This window comes from Podarcis muralis, chromosome 7 (assembly GCF_964188315.1).
Source record: "Podarcis muralis chromosome 7, rPodMur119.hap1.1, whole genome shotgun sequence".
Classification (NCBI taxonomy): Eukaryota; Metazoa; Chordata; class Lepidosauria; order Squamata; family Lacertidae; genus Podarcis; species Podarcis muralis.
The window spans coordinates 27,414,940-27,430,827 of record NC_135661.1 but is presented as its reverse complement, the minus strand read 5'-3'; the positions used below and the strand labels follow the sequence as shown (position 1 = coordinate 27,430,827).

The window sequence follows — 15,888 nt, the reverse complement described above, 5'->3', positions numbered from 1 at the left end:
GATTGAAATATTAAATTATGGTAAGCAGGAGCCTTGCCAGGAGGCTTCACACAAGCAAATAGGCATTGATTTTCTAATTAGAGGAAGGGCTGCCCGGGTGCCTGCTCCGCTCCTGCCTGCACGGGGGATTGATTGAAGGGAAGGAAGGGACCTTCTTTGTTGGGGAGGGAAGAAGGAGCCTGGGCTGGATGGAGGGCAGATCTGTAGCGGCTCCCAGGCTGCCAAAGGAAGTCAAAGAGGCTAAGAGAATACTGTAGTTCAGCGGTAGAGCATCTGCCTGCATGCAGAAGATTCCAAGTTCAATGCCTGGCATCTCCAGGTAGGCTGGGATAGACTCTGCTTGAAACCCTGGAGAGCCACTGTCAGTCATTGTGGACAACACTAAGATGGGCCAAGGATCCAACTCAACAGAAGGTAGTTTCCTATGTTCTTATCCTGCCATCTTTGGAGACATGCAGGTGTGCCCATGCTCAGGTAGAAGGTGATGGAGATGTAGACAACCTCTTGAGAGATTCTCGTTGGCTTCCCATGAAATGCCTAGATTCCGATACTTTCAGCAGCTTAATGGTGATCCTGTTTGGTCCCAATCCAACACTGTCGGCAGAAACCTATTATTCCATTACTCCTACTCTTCCTCCTCTCTTTCTTGTTTCTCTCCTGGCTGCCCAACTGGGGATGCTTCTAAACGCAGGAACCTAGAAACCCAGAAAGCTGTGCCTTAGATGCAATCAGGTTCCTGGTCCAAATAGCCCTATATTGTCTGTGCTTAATGGTTTTGCCTGTGTTAGCCCTGAAGCAGGATCTTTTCATAGGCTGATGCTAATCCACCACCACCATCCCAACTGGAGACTCTGTTGAGCAATTTGAGGAGATGCTAATGGTCATTAGCAATCCAGCCTGAAAATGGGGTGGGCTTTTCCCATCTTAAATGTAGCAATCAACAGAATGCTATAATGTTATACTTCATTTTATTATACCAGTTGGCAAACACAAAAATACATGTTCTGCTTGCCTTTGCATTGTTCATTTCCTGCTGTCTCAAATTCCTCCACCCACTTCACTTTGCTGCCTTTTAGGGTTCATAGAATCATAGAATTGTAGAATTGGGAGGGAACCCAAAGGATTATGTAGTCCAACCCCCTATGATGCAGGAATCACAGCTAAAGAATCCCTGACAGATGGCCATCCAACCTCTGCTTAAAACCCTGATTCAGCTGCAGGGCTCTATTTCCTTATGTGAATCTCCCAATGGGTCATACCTTCCACCTCTTGGAAGATGCTTCCTGAGAACCCTTTGGATGTCCACCCAATGCAAAGACAGTGATGCTGAAGACCCTCAGCAATTCATTTGGAAGGGCTGGAAATCCGATTTTTCAAGAGCGCCTGCTGTAAACAGAGGAAGGCTTTCATCTCCCTATCATTAATCCATTGCGATAAACTGATCAGAATCAACTCGTTTAGCATTAATGGGGCTGTCATAAAAAGCAACGCAGCTAAAAGCTACGACTTCCATTGCAGGAGAACGAACTCAAGCCATCCTCTCCGACTTGTCGCTGAAAACAGGTGGAAACAAGTTGGGGCTCTTTTCTGGTTTTCGGTGCAATGTTCAGTCAAGAGTGGAAAGTTGTCCACCACCACCACCACCACCTGGCAACCTTTGCATACCTACACACCACAACACATCTCACCAGCACCCCACGTGGCTTTCTGACGTAGATATTTCTGGTAGTTATGTCAGGAAAGTCCGTTGGGTGGGGAAGACTCAGCCATGCAACCCAGTCCATGTGGCTGCCTGGTGCTTGTCTTCTTGGATGTCCTTGAGTTCTAAACATGAGGAGGCACTTTCTGAGGGTAAGAGCTATTTGACAGTGGAGCGGACTCCCTTGGAAGGTGGTGGACTCTAGGCTTTTAAGCAGAGGTTGGATGGCCACCTGCCAGGGATTCTTTAGCTGTGATTCCCGCATTGCCTGGGTTCAGACTAAATGGCCCTTGGGGTCCCTTCCGACTCTACAATTCTGTAATAAGTGTTAAGAGAGAGGGAAGAAAGCTTGTCTCTTTCCACTTTCTCTGCACTGTGCAGAACATTATGCACAGCAGCTGTTTGCCTCCCCCATACTAACAAGCGCCGAGCATTGTAACCTTTTCTCATAGGGTAGTTGCTCTGCTCCGCTGATCATAATGCTTGCCTGCACCGACAAAGCATGAGGGCTGGGAGGGGGGGGGGTGTTGAAAGCAGGAAGCCACAACTAGTGAAATTCCTCCAGGAAGCTTTTCTGCCTTCCAACCTGGAAGATCAGGCTGAGTTCAGACTTTGCCCTTCAAAGTCCCCCAAGGAAGCTGCTGATGCCGGCAGATTAACAGGGAATCCAAGTGAGACTCACCTGCAACAAGAGAGAGGGAAGTGTGCATTATCACCATGGGAGCAGGCCGGGGAGACACCATTAATGCCTGTGCCCGACTGTGAGAATTGAGAGCATCTTGTTGAGGATGTTATGCCCCAGTTCATGTCCTAGGAGCCGTGTAGAAGCAAAAGATCCATTAAAACAAAAACTCCGCTTCCTATCCTCTGGGGCTGGCATTTCCATAGAGTATCTCTCTCCTTCCAACCCATCTTTCCCCAGAACATCGCTTTGAGCCTCTTGCCAATTAAATCCAGCCCCACCCCCAAATCACCACCACACATGCTTCCTGGTTCCCTTCAATCCAATTGTAGCATGTTATCAATTTTTTAGCTGTTATTTCACTTTATAGCCCTTTAATATATTATTAATCTCGGAAACCCTGCTTCCTGCCCCTCCAAAAAAAGGAAGCCATCCACCCACTATAGATATAGATATATAGATGTATATTTTCCTTTTTACAAATTTATGTCTTCAACATTATTTTTATGTCTTTTTATCTGGAAATGCATTTAATTTTTATTACAGTCTTCACTCATGTCGTCTTCATTCCAGCAATTGGATTTATTAAGATTTGTTTCCTCTGCAGCTGGTCCTCATCCTTCTCCTCCAACAGTGTTTGTTCGGAAGTTCCAGGCGCAGAGCAGCCTGGGCTGCCCGCGTTTCATAGGAAGGCAGGGTGTATCTGGAGTCCCTAGGGAGCTGGCAAGCTGCCCCTACCCTTGAGCAAGCTTATAGGGCAAGCGTCTTTTGCTAGCTTTGGACTGTGGTAGGGGAAAAGGATCCAGGGCCGTAGCACCATCCAGCGATTTTTGGCTCCTGAAGAGAGCCCTTTGCCTGCTAGTCACTTCTGCAGCTTTAGGGATGGGGTGCCATTTGTCTACTACAAAGCTCAGTTCCACCCCCCATTAGCCCAATGCCCAGCCGTTCTCCATCCTCCTTGCACCTGAGGCAGAATCAGATTGGAATCCATTTAGTTAAAATTAATTTTGGAGCAATTCTCTCTTGGTTAACGAGTTCCATGCTCTCCGCTCTCAGTCAGGGGACAAATGGGATTTTAATCGGCTGGTCTGATCTACGACTTGCACTAGCCACAGCCTCAGAATGCGGGCGACAGCTTTGCAGGAGCCCGGTTGAGACAACCCAGAATATTGCTCCTCTGGATAATTTGTAAGAATAGACAAAATGAACATCGTAAAGTCCGAGGGGAGGGGTCCAATGTCAGAGCATAAGGACCGCTTTTTGCTGGATCAGGCCAAAAGAGGCCCAGACAGAACAGCATCCTGTCCTCGCAGTAGCCAACCTGTGGGAAACTCACAAGCAGGACCCGAACACAAGAGCCGCCCCACGACTTCCAGCAACTGGTATTCAGGAGCATTACTGCCTCCAAGTGTGCAGACAAAGCATCATCATCATCATCATCATCATCATCATCATCATCAATTATTTATACCCCAACCATCTGGCTGGGCTTCCCTAGCCACTCTGGGCGGCTTCCAACAAAATATTAAAATACAGTAATGCATCAAACATTAAAAGCTTCCCTAAAGAGGGCTGCCTTCAGATGTCTTCTAAAAGTCTGGTAGTTGTTGTCTTTGACATCTGGTGGGAGGGCGTTGCACAGGGAGGGTGCCACTACTGAGAAGGCCCTCTGCTGATTTCCTGTAACTTGGCTTCTCGCAGTGAGGGAACCGGCAGAAGACCCTCAGAGCTGGACCTCAGTGTCCGGGCAGAACAATGCTCTATAGGAATTTTGAGCTCTATAGGGAAGGTTAAAGGTAAAGGACCCCTGACAGTTAAGTCCAGTCACAGACAACTCTGGGGTTGCGGCGCTCATCTCACCGAGGAAGCCGGCATTTGTCTGCAGACAGCATGACTAAGCCGCTTCTGGCTCAGTGGAACACCAAAACCAGAGCAGCGCACGGAAACACTGTTTACCTTTCTGCCGGAGCAGTGCCTATATATCAACTTGCACTTTTTGGTGTGCTTTCAAACTGCTAGGTAGGCAGGAGTTGGGACAGAGCAATGGGAGTTCACCCCATTGCAGGGATTTGAACCACTGACCTTCTGATCGGCAAGCCCAAGAGGCTCAGTGGTTTAGACCACAGTGCCACCTGCATCCCTACTATAGGGAAGGTTAGAGCTGGCTATGCACCAGCCAAAGGGTTACTGCTGTGTTGACCAAGGAAGATCAAGACACGCAGCTCCCAGTATTTATTCTAGCCCTGGACAGCCCAGAGGCATGCTGCCAGCCAGTTACAAGGGCTGGTGTTGCACACCCTCATTCTCCTTTGTAGCTCTGAGGTCCCACATAATGCACAAGACTATTAGTCTGACCAGTTTCAGAGCCTGTAGGTGAAAACCTGCAATGCCCCCCCCCCTTCTGCCTGCTATGCGATAAGCTGAATTCACTTCCTTCCCCCTTTCAATAGTGGGATTAATGTGCTACGCTTTCCTTTGGCTAACATTATCTGCTCCCTCCCTTCTTAGTCTTATTTTCAGCAGGGGGTGTCAATGTTTTTCCCCTAGACATGTTTTGGAAATATTATTAAGCGCTGGCATTTTGTGTTCATAAAAATAACTCCGTGACAGAAGCTGGCGGCCTTGAAAATCCTTCTTAATTCAAGCCAACCTTGTGAGTGATTATCTTGGGTGGCAAAAGGAGGCATTTCCTCTGAGTGTGCTCCCTGATAAAGCATGTCCTTTTTAATGACTCACCTGAATTGACATTTCCCCCCTCCCACTAATCCCGTTATGGGCCCAGCTAATGATGTAAAGCCAGGAAATGCTCTTATTGTTTTCAAAAAAAGATATACTTCTTCTTTTCCATTGCGAAAAGGATCTTTGGTGCTGAAGAATTAAACATCTGAACTGGTGGAGGCAAATATGTGGGGATGAAATAGCTCAGATTCCAGCATCAAGGAGGATATATGGGTCTGTGTACATGGGCACAAGGATTGTAAATGAAGGCAAGGAGAGGCTGAACAATTGAGTTTAAGGCTTTGGGTTCTTATCCTGTTCTGACGGGGTATGGTTTGTGGGGTGCTGGGCAAGACCAAGGCAACCGTGGGAAGAAGCATGAAGCCATCCACTGGCGGTGGAAACCAGAAGTATGAGCAGGTGGCATAACACTTGGGATGTGCAGGTTTGAGAAATAGCCGGGCCACAGTGAAAACCAGTCAGGACCAAGGACAGCTCAAAGGCTGCACAAAGTTGCTCCAACAAGCAGCAGAGCCCAACAGAACCTGTCTTCTGCTGCAGACTCTGACGATGGTGTGGTGCTCCAAGGTCTGGCTTGGGGCCACAGATTCCTTCTTAATCACTGTCATCTCCAGTGTCAGCTCACATAGGAGGGCACTCAGCAGTCTGTACACTCCCATGAGCTTTTGGGGTCCTAGTCCAACCTCAAGCCCTCCACTTCATAGAGATCTGCACACACTTCTCCTACAGACGCTTCCTTGGCCAAACATGTGGAGTCAGGAGATGATGCTGGCCCTTGCACCTCTTGATATAGGTCATCAAGGCACTAGCTGTATTTCCACATGATGCTAAGCCATGCAAGGGCAACCCTTGGGTCCACAGCTGGCACAGCTGCTCAGAGGAGGTCAAGAAGCTTGTTTCCATTTCTGAGGAACCACAAACGGTGGTTAGTCTTTCTTGAAACAAACCAGGTTTGTAACCCTCAGACTGAAGCTGTTTAGTCTCAACAAACCATTGTGAAGTTTAGCTGCAGTTTGTTTGTGTTCAGATGTCATGAGGTCAAAAATGGAAGCGGAAGCTTCTGAATTCTGCCTTGTGGCAAAGGTAGGGAAGGGGAAGCATGCAAGCCAAGCATCATCGTGTGGGTGTTCTGTGCAAGAACAACCACTGTTGAAGTTGGGGCTAGGGTTTGTGAGTATCCCATGCTTTGTATGTTCTGTATGTTGCATACATCTCTATGCTTGCCCATTCTCACTTGATCCTGTTATGCAGAAAGGTGCCAGCATTTCAAACCTTCATTCTTTTCTTTTTTGACATTTCTGCATGTTGGATTCTTAGCCTGCTGCTATCAGGGAAAAATAAATGGGAAGGAGAACATCACCCAGAAACAGGGTTAGTGACTGCAGGGTGATTTCCAGGAGAGCCCTACGGCAGCGGGAAGGCGTAGCATAGAGACAAGGCAGTGCACAAAGGCATGACAGCTGGTAGCTGACAATAAAGTCAGGGCATGATGGATATCCGTGATTTTCTCTGCCAGTGTGAAAGGCCACAGGTACAGATATGTGTCCCAAACAGGCAGCAGGGTTGAGAATGTTATCATCAGATGCATTAAATATCAGAAATGCTGCCTCCTTCCCTACAGACCCTCTCAGGGCCCTCTTGGTAGTTTCGCCACCCGCAGAAGTGTTGGGAATTACAGCCTGGACGAGGGACTTCTCTGTGGAGACATCTGGGACTCCCTCCCCACAGAGGGACCCCTTGCTTCTTCACTATGCAGCTTCCAGCGTATGCTGAAGGTGCACCTCTTTATCCTGGCTTTTGGCACCTCTGATGTGTGTTTTCAAGGCCCACTCCATTGCTGTGGTTGTAAGCTGTTCGGCGGTTCGAATCCCCGCGGCGGGGTGCGCTCCCGTTGCTCGGTCCCAGCGCCTGCCAACCTAGCAGTTCGAAAGCACCCCTGGGTGCAAGTAGATAAATAGGGACCGCTTACTGGCGGGAAGGTAAACGGCGTTTCCGTGTGCTGCGCTGGCTCGCCAGATGCGGCTTTGTCACGCTGGCCACGTGACCCGGAAGTGTCTTCGGACAGCGCTGGCCCCCGGCCTCTTAAGTGAGATGGGCGCACAACCCCAGAGTCTGTCAAGACTGGCCCGTATGGGCAGGGGTACCTTTACCTTTACCTTTAATATGCCCTGGGAGCTGCCGGTACGTGGTATTGATGGTGTTGTTGTTGTTGATAATGCAAAAAGCAACTTGATGGTCAAGTTGAAGTGCAGCTAAGCAAGTTGCAGATAACGGACGGTTCTTTAGGTAAGCTTTACTCACAGTTGACCCGCTGAAATGGAGGAAGTCAAGTCCATTAATTTCTATAGGTCTGCTGTAAGTAAAACTTAGCTGAATGCCACCCAATGATATATATTCTGTTGTAGTTGGCTTCCATTTGTCTTGAGATAGAATGGAGTGCACCTCCGGGGGGGGGGGTGACTTCCCTGAGCTGTAAGCCTGGGTAGTGTTTATGGAGGTCCTGGGCTGCCCAGATGACAAAACCCCCCTCTAGGCCTCACTAGTGCTGCCCAAAGGAAAACAGAGCAATACGTTTGGCACCAGCTTGGCTGCAAGAGTTGCCAGAAGGAGATGTGCAGTGAAATGTTTGTGATACATAAGAACGATTCACCTCTGTGTGCTTAGAGAGTGCTTGAAGAGGTGCTTTTCTGGAATGGGCTACATCGTCCTTTGTTAACCTGGTACTTGCCAGATACTTTGGACAAGTCCATAAAACATGGAGGGCACCATGTTGGAAACATATGTAGTACACGGCAAACAGTTAAGCCAGCTACAAAGGACAACGTGAATTCAGATCCACTCCACCTTCAAAAAGCACATCTGCCTTCTTTTGTAGACGAGGGTCCCAAAGATCCAGTGCTAGCCTGCAGACTGCAGAAATATTCAGAGGAATCCAAAGAACTCAGCCCTCATAAAAACAGACACAAATAATCTCTCCCTCCAGAGCTGATGGAAGAGACCTCTGGCTATCACCAGCTCCTGGGATGATTCCTGAATGGCATTTTGTGCCGTTGGGAAAACTCCTTAAGAAATCCAGAAATAACTTGGGTGGGGGAGTTAATATCTTCAGAAGGAGAAGTGGCATCTCATAACTTATTTAGTTTTGGTATTTATTTCAGAAGCAGAGAGGCAGGAAGCAAAAGTTTCTGCTTTATCCGAGACCTGCTTTATCTTAATCCTCTGCTTTATGGCATCCGGGTGCTGCTAATATTTACACAGAGCAGCTCGTTTTAAAATATTTACAGTGCATATAGCTCTTAATAGCGTTAATATTTTAAAATGCTTTGGCACTGAAGGGTGCTAAACTTGCTTGCTGAGGCAGTATTAAAAAAAAAGGCTCCAGTGGTAATAACTTGAAATCCAGATCAGTTTGGCACCTTTTCCCTTCTCTTCTTCCCATGCAATTTTGGAGCAAATGCGGCTCCTTCTGAAATGGAAGCTTACATAATATTGCCCCGTAGATCTGTGAGCCTTTCTGGCTGCACCTTCTTCCTCCTCGCTGGCGCAACCGGTGTGCACCAGGAAGGCATGTTTGGAAAGCTGAGAGGGAGCTGGTGACCTTTCACCTGAGTGAGGACTCTGCCCTATATGCCCCTTCCCCAGAAATGCACACACTGCTTTGCAGGAAAAGTCTGTGTCTCAGTTCAGAGGCAGAAAGTCACCAGGCTCCATTTGCCAAGAGGCAGCCATGGAAGTGGGGGTGGTTAGAGATGCTGTGCTTGATGCAGATTCATGATTTCCCTCTTATAACTCTGGATTTTTTTCTCTTCTTTCTCCCCGTCTTTAGTGCCTGTATGGTTGCTACGTCCATTCTTCAATCATCCCCACTTTCCACAGAAGGTGCTACTGGCTTCTTCAGGTAAGACATGGCCTTTGTATCTTATGGTGAGAAGCAAATCTCTTGAGGATTCTGGAGGGATCCCAGCTACCTCCGGTTTGGGGAAGCGTTTCCGTCGCACAAATGTTGTCACAGATGTTTTCTTTGCCACGTGGTTGGAAATGAAATGGCTGCTTCTTTTTCAAAGAATTCCTGTTGGCGGACTCCATTGTTGTTGTTTGTGAGAAGGGATTGGATGAGGAGACCTGAGTTTTCTGTTTCTTGTGGTGTGTTGACGGGACAACTGCAGAGGCATTGCAAGGCCAGTCTGAGGAACCAAGACTGGTGGCTTTGAAATGGAACAATTTGCACCAATTGCCCCAGCAGAGTGAAAGAAAGCTGGCTGGCATTGAACAGAGGTGGGAATAGGTGAACCACAGCGATTGGATTAGGAAGGAAATTGTAGGGGAGAGTGCAATTTTATTTGTGGTATCTTTACCTGAGGCATCAAAGTCAACTATCTTCTTTGGTGTCAAGTTGTAGGTGAGGCAGAGAGGATGCAAGGCCGAGAAGAAGGAGAAAGTGAATGGCGGCCATTTCAAGACCTCAAACCTCACCAGAAAAGCCTTATTACTTGTGAGCGCCCAGGGGGCTGAAAGTCTGTCTGGTCCCCTCTTTTTGCCTGAGCCAAGTGTTGGTGGTACGGCTCAAGTTGCAGACCCCCTTGACACCCATCCAATTCTGGTAGGCTGAGGCGCCCTTCTGTGCTGTGAAGTTCAGTTGTAAGCTTGGTGAATAGTGGCTGAGCCTTGGGAGCCTTCTCCATCGAGCCCTGCCAGCGAAGGGGTTTTCTGGCTGTTGCCTCTTTTTCCAGTTACGTCTGCGTTACTTACTGGCAAAGCTTCAGGCCTCGCCGTTGAGTGGAGATGATTTGTGACTGAGTCCAGGGTGGGGAAGCTCTTTCCTCACTCGCCCCTTCCACTGTGAATCCCTGGGCTGCAAGTGGTGCAGAAATTGTGAGCTGGAGAGTTCAGCATCTCTCTGAAAAAATAAATCTGGCCTGTGTGTCAGTTTGAAATGGGACGTGGAATCCTGAGTAAAAGGGAAGATTTATTGGGCTGCCACTGTAGGAATGTTTGTGGGTCTCCCGTTGTTTCCATGTGAGAGGCCCTGCGAGTTTGTGAGGAGACCCGAGGATGCTTTTAGAGAGAGGTGGCGTGAGGCAGGGGGTGCCAATAGCCTGTTCCATTTTGTAAAGCACAGCAAAATAAACTCGTATCTAGCCTGTATTTATCGGTCGGTCAATCTCCCATCAGTTGTTTTAAGGATTGCTTGCTGTCTACTAACCACAAATCAGCTACTTGAAGATTATTTCCACATGGGATGCAGGTTAAGGTTTGCAGCTCAGTGTTTAGTTTGATTTATTTATTTTTATTTTTAAAAGGACATAATCCTGAGAATATGGGCTTCATGGCCCCACCCTTCTGTCCCTTGACCATCAGTGGGATCTACTGGCTTCTAACGGTTGGGTGAAATTCTGTGTCAATCAGAGGAAACTGGCGGGTGACAGGGAGAAGATCCAGCATAGGGCTGCAAAATGGGTTGGGGAGAAGACAGCGCTCTTTGCCCCTCCCTCCTTATTTGCTCTCCTTTCATCTTCTAGAGTAGTGCAAAGGGCCATCAGGCCAGACAGAATATTCATTTCCAGCTCTGCTATAATCAATGGAGAAATAAATGTGTCAGCGCTTAAGAGTGATAACATTTCCTCTTTTGGCTGACATAAGAACAGAAGACTTTTTCCAAAGCTCTGAAATCCAGGGTCCATTTTCTTCTCACTGCCTCCCTGAGTGAACTTCAGTTGAGTTGAGTTTTTTGGTCCCCCCCCCCAAAAAAAATTAATTTTCACAAAATTATAAACAAACAAACAAACAAACATAAATCATAACCTTATTAAAAATTACACTTATTAACATTGTTAAGTGACTTCCTCTCTTCCCCTTGGTTGAATTTCAATGCGTATCCTTTTAACGGTTTTCCAAATCACAGTTCTTATAAAATTTAACATGAACATTTACATCCTTAAAGCTTTTCATTTTGAAATTAAACATATTAATTCATCACTTAACTTACATAAAATCCTAAGCCAATTAATTATCTGTTGAGCTGAGTCTTGGCCTTCTCTTCTGAGGAACCTTGGGAGACCAGAGACCAGACTTCGTACCTCAGCAATCAGGCTTTTGGTCTGCCTAGGCACTGTCTAGATCAGCAGGCATGTGCCCAGCAAAGACCTTCCCCAGCCCAGCTACTGGAAAAGCTTATTTAAGAAAGAAAACTGAGAAGGGAGGCCATTGAACCTGGAGCATTTTGCTATGATCAGCTATTCCTTTCTGACCTGGGAGTTGCGGGGGGGGGGGGAGCAGGAACCCTTGGGCATTTTGAGGCTTGAGATGTTGTCAAAAGGAGCTCTGGGGTTGTGAAAGAGCCAGGAATTTGTAGCCAAGCAGAAGTCGCAATTTAAGGGAGTGTGAGGTGGTTGAAGGGTGGCGAGGAGGGGCCGGCAGCTCAACTCACTGTTGGGCTCGGAAAATCCAGAAACCAGCTCAGTTATTTACCATTCCAGTTACACACCCTTGCAGATTCTGTTGCGCGCCAGTTTATGTCACTGGCAGCATGGCAAGGTTTAAATCCTGCTTTGTGCCAGGTTCTCCCCTGGTCACTGCTGTGGGGCTGGGGATCTGCCTCCTGATGGAGTGAGTGGGGGTGAGGAGGACAGAGCTCAACCACTGGTCCAAGGTACAGAGGCTACAGCCTGCACTCCTCCCAGCATGAAGGAACTCTTGGCCCTTGGGTGCCCCCTGACTGCATCAGGGAGAGGGACTGCTGAGCTGGTCAGTATCAGACTCTACCAACTAAATTGGTATAGCCAGGCAAGGTAGGAAAACTGTCTGGGATTGTACCACTTTAAAGACGGAAGGCTCACAAGACTGAATGTTCTGCTGCAAACATATATTATCTCGGCACAGAAAGCTAGGATATCATAGAATCATAGAGTTAGATGGGACCCCGAGGATTATCTCATCCAACCCCTTGGAAGGCAGGAATATGCAGCTGCCCCATATGAGGGATCAAACCTGCAACCTTGGCGTTATCGGTACCACACTCTAACCAACTGAGCCATCCAGCTATCAAAATCTGGGAGAATGTTAGAGTAGGCTTCTTCTCTCTGACACCTGGTTTTCCACAGGCAAGGTTTTTTAATTTAGTTTTTTTTTTATTGACATCAGAGTCCAGCTGGCCTTAAGGAAGCTGCTGCTTAGCCAGCTTCAGTCCTCCTCTCACAATTGCAAAATGAGGATCATTTCCTGGCAGCGTTGTTGTTAAGATTGATAAAGGCATGCTTGCAACTTCCTTCAGAGTGCTTGACAAGGATGATGAGTTCCTTGGAGAAAAAGGCGGGATATAAAGGAAATAAGTAAAGTAAAATAAATACAGTGGTACCTCGGTTTATGAACTTAATCTGTTCTGGAAGTCCGTTCTTAAACTGAAACGGTTCTTAAACCGAGGCGTGCTTTCTCTAATGAGGCTGCTAGTGCCCTTCCACCATTTGGATTCTGTTCTTAGACTGAGGTAAAGTTCATAAACCAGGTCACTACCTCCGGTTTTGCGGAGTTCGTAAACCGAATAGTTCTTAAACAGGGCTGTTCTTAAACCAAGGTACAGTGGTACCTCAGGTTACAGACTCTTCAGGTTACAGACGCTTCAGGTTACAGACTCTGCTAACCCAGAAATAGTACATCGGGTTAAGAATTTGCTTCAGGATGAGAACAGAAATTGTGCGGCGGTGGCGCGACGGAAGCGGCAGACCCCATTAGCTAAAGTGGTACCTCAGGTTAAGAACAGTTTCAGGTTAAGAACAGACCTCCAGAATGAATTAAGTTCATAACCCCAGGTACCACTGTACCACTGTACATTGTGGCTGTAGTGTCATTGCTTTGGCCTCAGTTGAAAATGGCCGTTTGAAGGGGCCTCTAGCTCCTTCCTCACTCCTGTCTCATGACTCTGTGCCATGGATCTTTTCCTTGGTGGGAATAATCAGCTCCTCAGTGAATCTCTCCTCTGCCGGGAGAATTGATGGGGATTTGGGCGAGCTGACCAAAAGCCCCTTTTTCTGGTGTGAACTCGTCCATGAGCAGCTCTTGCCTCACAAAACTAAATTGCCTTAATCAGCCCCAAGGACGGGTTGTGCCTTTGTTGTGCTGAAGTGCAAGCGCGTGATTCATGTGAGCATCTTCCTGGCGGAAATGGGCATCCTTCGATCACCTCCCCAAGGTCAGACAGCTTTGCAAAGAGAAAGCGTGGGGATGGGGAGGCAGAGGGCAGAGATGGCTAATCCCCTTTCAGATACCTCCATGAGGCATCCATTCCGCGTCAAGGGTGAAAGCTGGGATAAGGAAGATGGAGAGCCTTCGCAGTGCCAAATGAAGCATCCATGATCAGAGTCCTTGCTGATACCTCTATATCAGAGCATGACAAGGGAGGGATTTGGGGCTCAGGGCTGTGTAAGTGATTCTCGGGCAGCTCCTGGCCATATGTCATTCCAAACATGGTGTTCTGCGCCACTTTGACTTTTTGAAGCTGGAAATTTGGTATCCCCGTAGATGTCAGCCTTCACTCTCAAAGGCACCTGGCTGGTTCCCCACCTGAAAATCCTCTTGTAGTTTGGTGGGGAGGAGGGCAACCAGCGTGGAGAGCAAGAGGCCGAAAGGCCCTGCAGGCTGAGTATTTAACTTTCCCATGGGCGCGACGCCAAGTGTTGCTACTGGTCAGTTGGCACTCCATCCAGGGGAACGCCACCTACATTCAGCCTGTCCGCAAAGCCACCCGCCCGAAGAGGGCAAACAGACTTCAGCGCTGAAAAACAGCTCTGTGAGCCTGCATGTGGAGTTTGCACGCACCTTTTGGTGTCCTGACCTGAGCTTCTTTCAAGTTTGCAAATTTGCGTTTAGGCTCCCTAAGGACTTTTTTTTTTGGTGTGTTTCTCCCCCCGCTCCCTTCAACGCAAGAGCGATGCCAGCCAAACTATTTATACACGCAGTGGCAGTTCGACTCTCTGTCCAGAACTGGGTTCCTAGTTCATGGCAACAGCTTGTTAAAATTAGAAAATAGCTTTAAAAATTCATGTGCCTCTTTTGCGTTGCTGTTCCTTTTGCTCTCTAAAGCCAGAGCTATTCTCAAGCCTGTTTTTACCTTTGATGACCTGTAAGCAACTCAACATTCATTTCTCCATTGATGTGTGGGGGGGGGGTGCTGTGCCTGCTCTCAACACTACCTCCAGCTTCTGCCCCACAAAGGCTCTCTTCTGTGAAACTACTTACTTTTAATGCTGGTAGACAGATAGTTTATGTCAGTTCACCCTTGGAGAGAGGGTCAGGCCAGGCATCTGTCTTGCTCCAAAGGCGCTGTGGATGTCTATGATAGAGTGGTGGTGTTGATACTGTTACTGTTGCTGTTGTTGTTCATTTCCTTTCTAGGTTGCGTTATATATTTTTAAGCAAAACATCTGAAAGCGGTTTACAGCACATCAAAACATCAGATTGGCTCACTCCATCAGTGTGAGGTAGGGTTGGGCCCTGGCTTTTATATAGATCTCCCTCATCTGCAATTCCTGAGGCTATGCACAGACCAGAACACCCGCTTCTCTTTCGGAAACTGCTCTCCTCCATTGTTTGCAAAGCAAGCCTCTCCATGTTAAAAATGCATACAAAAAGAAGGATCTATAAAGGTTGAGATTCAACACTGAGTTGCTACAGATGTTCATTTCCTTTCTACAGGCTTTTCAGCTTGCCAAATGGACCAATCCCTTCTCCACTCCCAACCAGCGCTGTTTTGGGGGTTCCCTTGATACCCCTCCAAGACAATTCAGCGGGATGGGGGGGATGCCTCATGTTGTAAACCAAACTCCATGTGCAGAGGCTCTTACTGACAGGGCCCATCGGGTGAATGCCACCCATAAATTTCTAAAGGCATTGTACAAAAACACATCACTAAAGCGAGAAGGTATCACATTTGAAATCAGAAGCTAAGTGAGATTGTAGTTTCCCCCTGAGCAAAACAACAGAAGAAGCCATTTCTTGTTTCTCGAGCCATCCTAAGCGCCCTACTGTTGGAATCAAAAGATTGCGCTCGACAATGCCATCAGAACAGGACCCTCTTTGACAAAAGATGAGCACCAATTAAACGGCTATTTAAGAATCCCCAGCTTAATCTGTATTAATGAGGCAATCAATTAATCATTCCGGATTAATGTTTTAAGCCCTACGATTTGCCTTTTCAAAGGACAAACGGTGATAAACAAAATGCCTGAATTGGTCGACTCTCCCAGCCCCCATGGAAGAGAGAGAGAGAAAGAGCCAGGCATCTGATCAGCAAACATTGATCATCTGGTTCTGGACTTAGATGTCTTTAGGTGGGAAATGGAAAACTTAGAAGTTCTCCTTCGTATCGGGTGAGGATTCCTCCCTGCATGTTCTGCTCCAACCTTGCGAGTTACCTCATCAGGGCAATGTTTCTTGATAACACCTTCCATGCTCTGGGTAGAATATAGGCATTAAATCGTTTCCTCCATCAACAGACACTTGAAAAAACATAATTGTGCTACCTCACCTCCAGATCTGTGGTTCACATTGAGGAGAACTGTTGCTGCCACAAAGTGTGGCAATGGCCCCGAAGATAAATGGCTTTAGAAGGGGAGGAACAAGTTAATTCTTTTGAGGTGGAAATCCAAAGACCCAGAATCAGCAGGTATTTTGTGGGCAGCTGTACTGCTGCAAAGGGATTTCACAGAATCATAGCATTATAGAGTTGGAAGGGGTTCTGAGGGTCATCTAGTCCAACCCCCTGCAGTGTAGGAAT

The 15,888-nt window shown here is 47.5% G+C and overlaps 1 protein-coding gene across 5 annotated transcripts in view; it reads left to right on the top strand.

The window, feature by feature from the left end:
- Positions 1-15,888, top strand: part of CAMTA1 (calmodulin binding transcription activator 1) — a 680,765-nt gene that overhangs the window by 464,982 nt on the left and 199,895 nt on the right. For all 5 annotated transcript variants that reach the window (XM_077931429.1, XM_028740501.2, XM_028740502.2 and 2 more), the window contains exon 5: positions 8,947-9,018. In XM_077931429.1, the coding sequence (XP_077787555.1) occupies positions 8,947-9,018 (72 nt within the window). The remainder of the gene's footprint in view (positions 1-8,946; positions 9,019-15,888) is intronic.